Source organism: Sphaeroforma arctica, assembly GCF_001186125.1.
Source record: "Sphaeroforma arctica JP610 unplaced genomic scaffold supercont1.5758, whole genome shotgun sequence".
Classification (NCBI taxonomy): domain Eukaryota; class Ichthyosporea; order Ichthyophonida; genus Sphaeroforma; species Sphaeroforma arctica.
The window spans coordinates 1195-1856 of NW_014034800.1; the positions used below are offsets into that span (position 1 = coordinate 1195).

Sequence of the window (662 nt, forward strand, 5' to 3'; positions counted from 1 at the left end):
GATAATCTCCAGAGAATCGACCCCTTATTTTATACATACAGAGACAATCGTGGATTAGACACTTTCAGCATACCCAATTTGGTTGTGACTGGAGAACATCCGTATATTGTTTAAAAACAGACATAAACATTCCGCCGACACCCAACAAAGGCATAATAGCTGTATATAGTTGAATGCAGAAATCTCTATATAACACACCACGCAAAATCGGAAACACAAAATACACGCACAGTGTAAGTATTAGATATCATTACACGCGAACACAAAATGTCTGAAGTACAAAGCATAGATGGTGATAGGTTACTTTGCGATGCCGAGGGAGGAAAGCTGACACAAATTGGAGTGATGGGGAAACTCGTTGATGGAATATTCAATCAGTGGTCACTGTTGCATATGGCCATCGAAATGGAGTTCGCTGGTAATAATTCGAAAGGCAAGGCTATAGAAATGTATGATGAGGTGATGGACATAATTTCACGTAAAGGTATGTGTTGGTCACGACATTTGCAACAATATGTTATCGCTGAATATGAATGTGTATGACCTATGAACAAAACAATATATATATATATATATGTGTGTGTGTGTGTGTGTGTGTGTGTGTGTGTGTGTGTGTGTGTGTGTTGTTGTATATATATATATGTGTGTGTGTGTGTGTGTGT

The 662-nt window shown here is 38.2% G+C and overlaps 1 protein-coding gene across 1 annotated transcript; it reads left to right on the forward strand.

The window, feature by feature from the left end:
• Positions 1-267: 267 nt before the first annotated feature.
• SARC_15202 (hypothetical protein) lies at positions 268-484 on the forward strand (the record flags this gene model as incomplete). Its single annotated transcript, XM_014290675.1, has 1 exon — positions 268-484. A coding segment is annotated over one exon (217 nt), but the record flags the coding sequence as incomplete, so codon positions are not given.
• Positions 485-662: the final 178 nt, after the last annotated feature.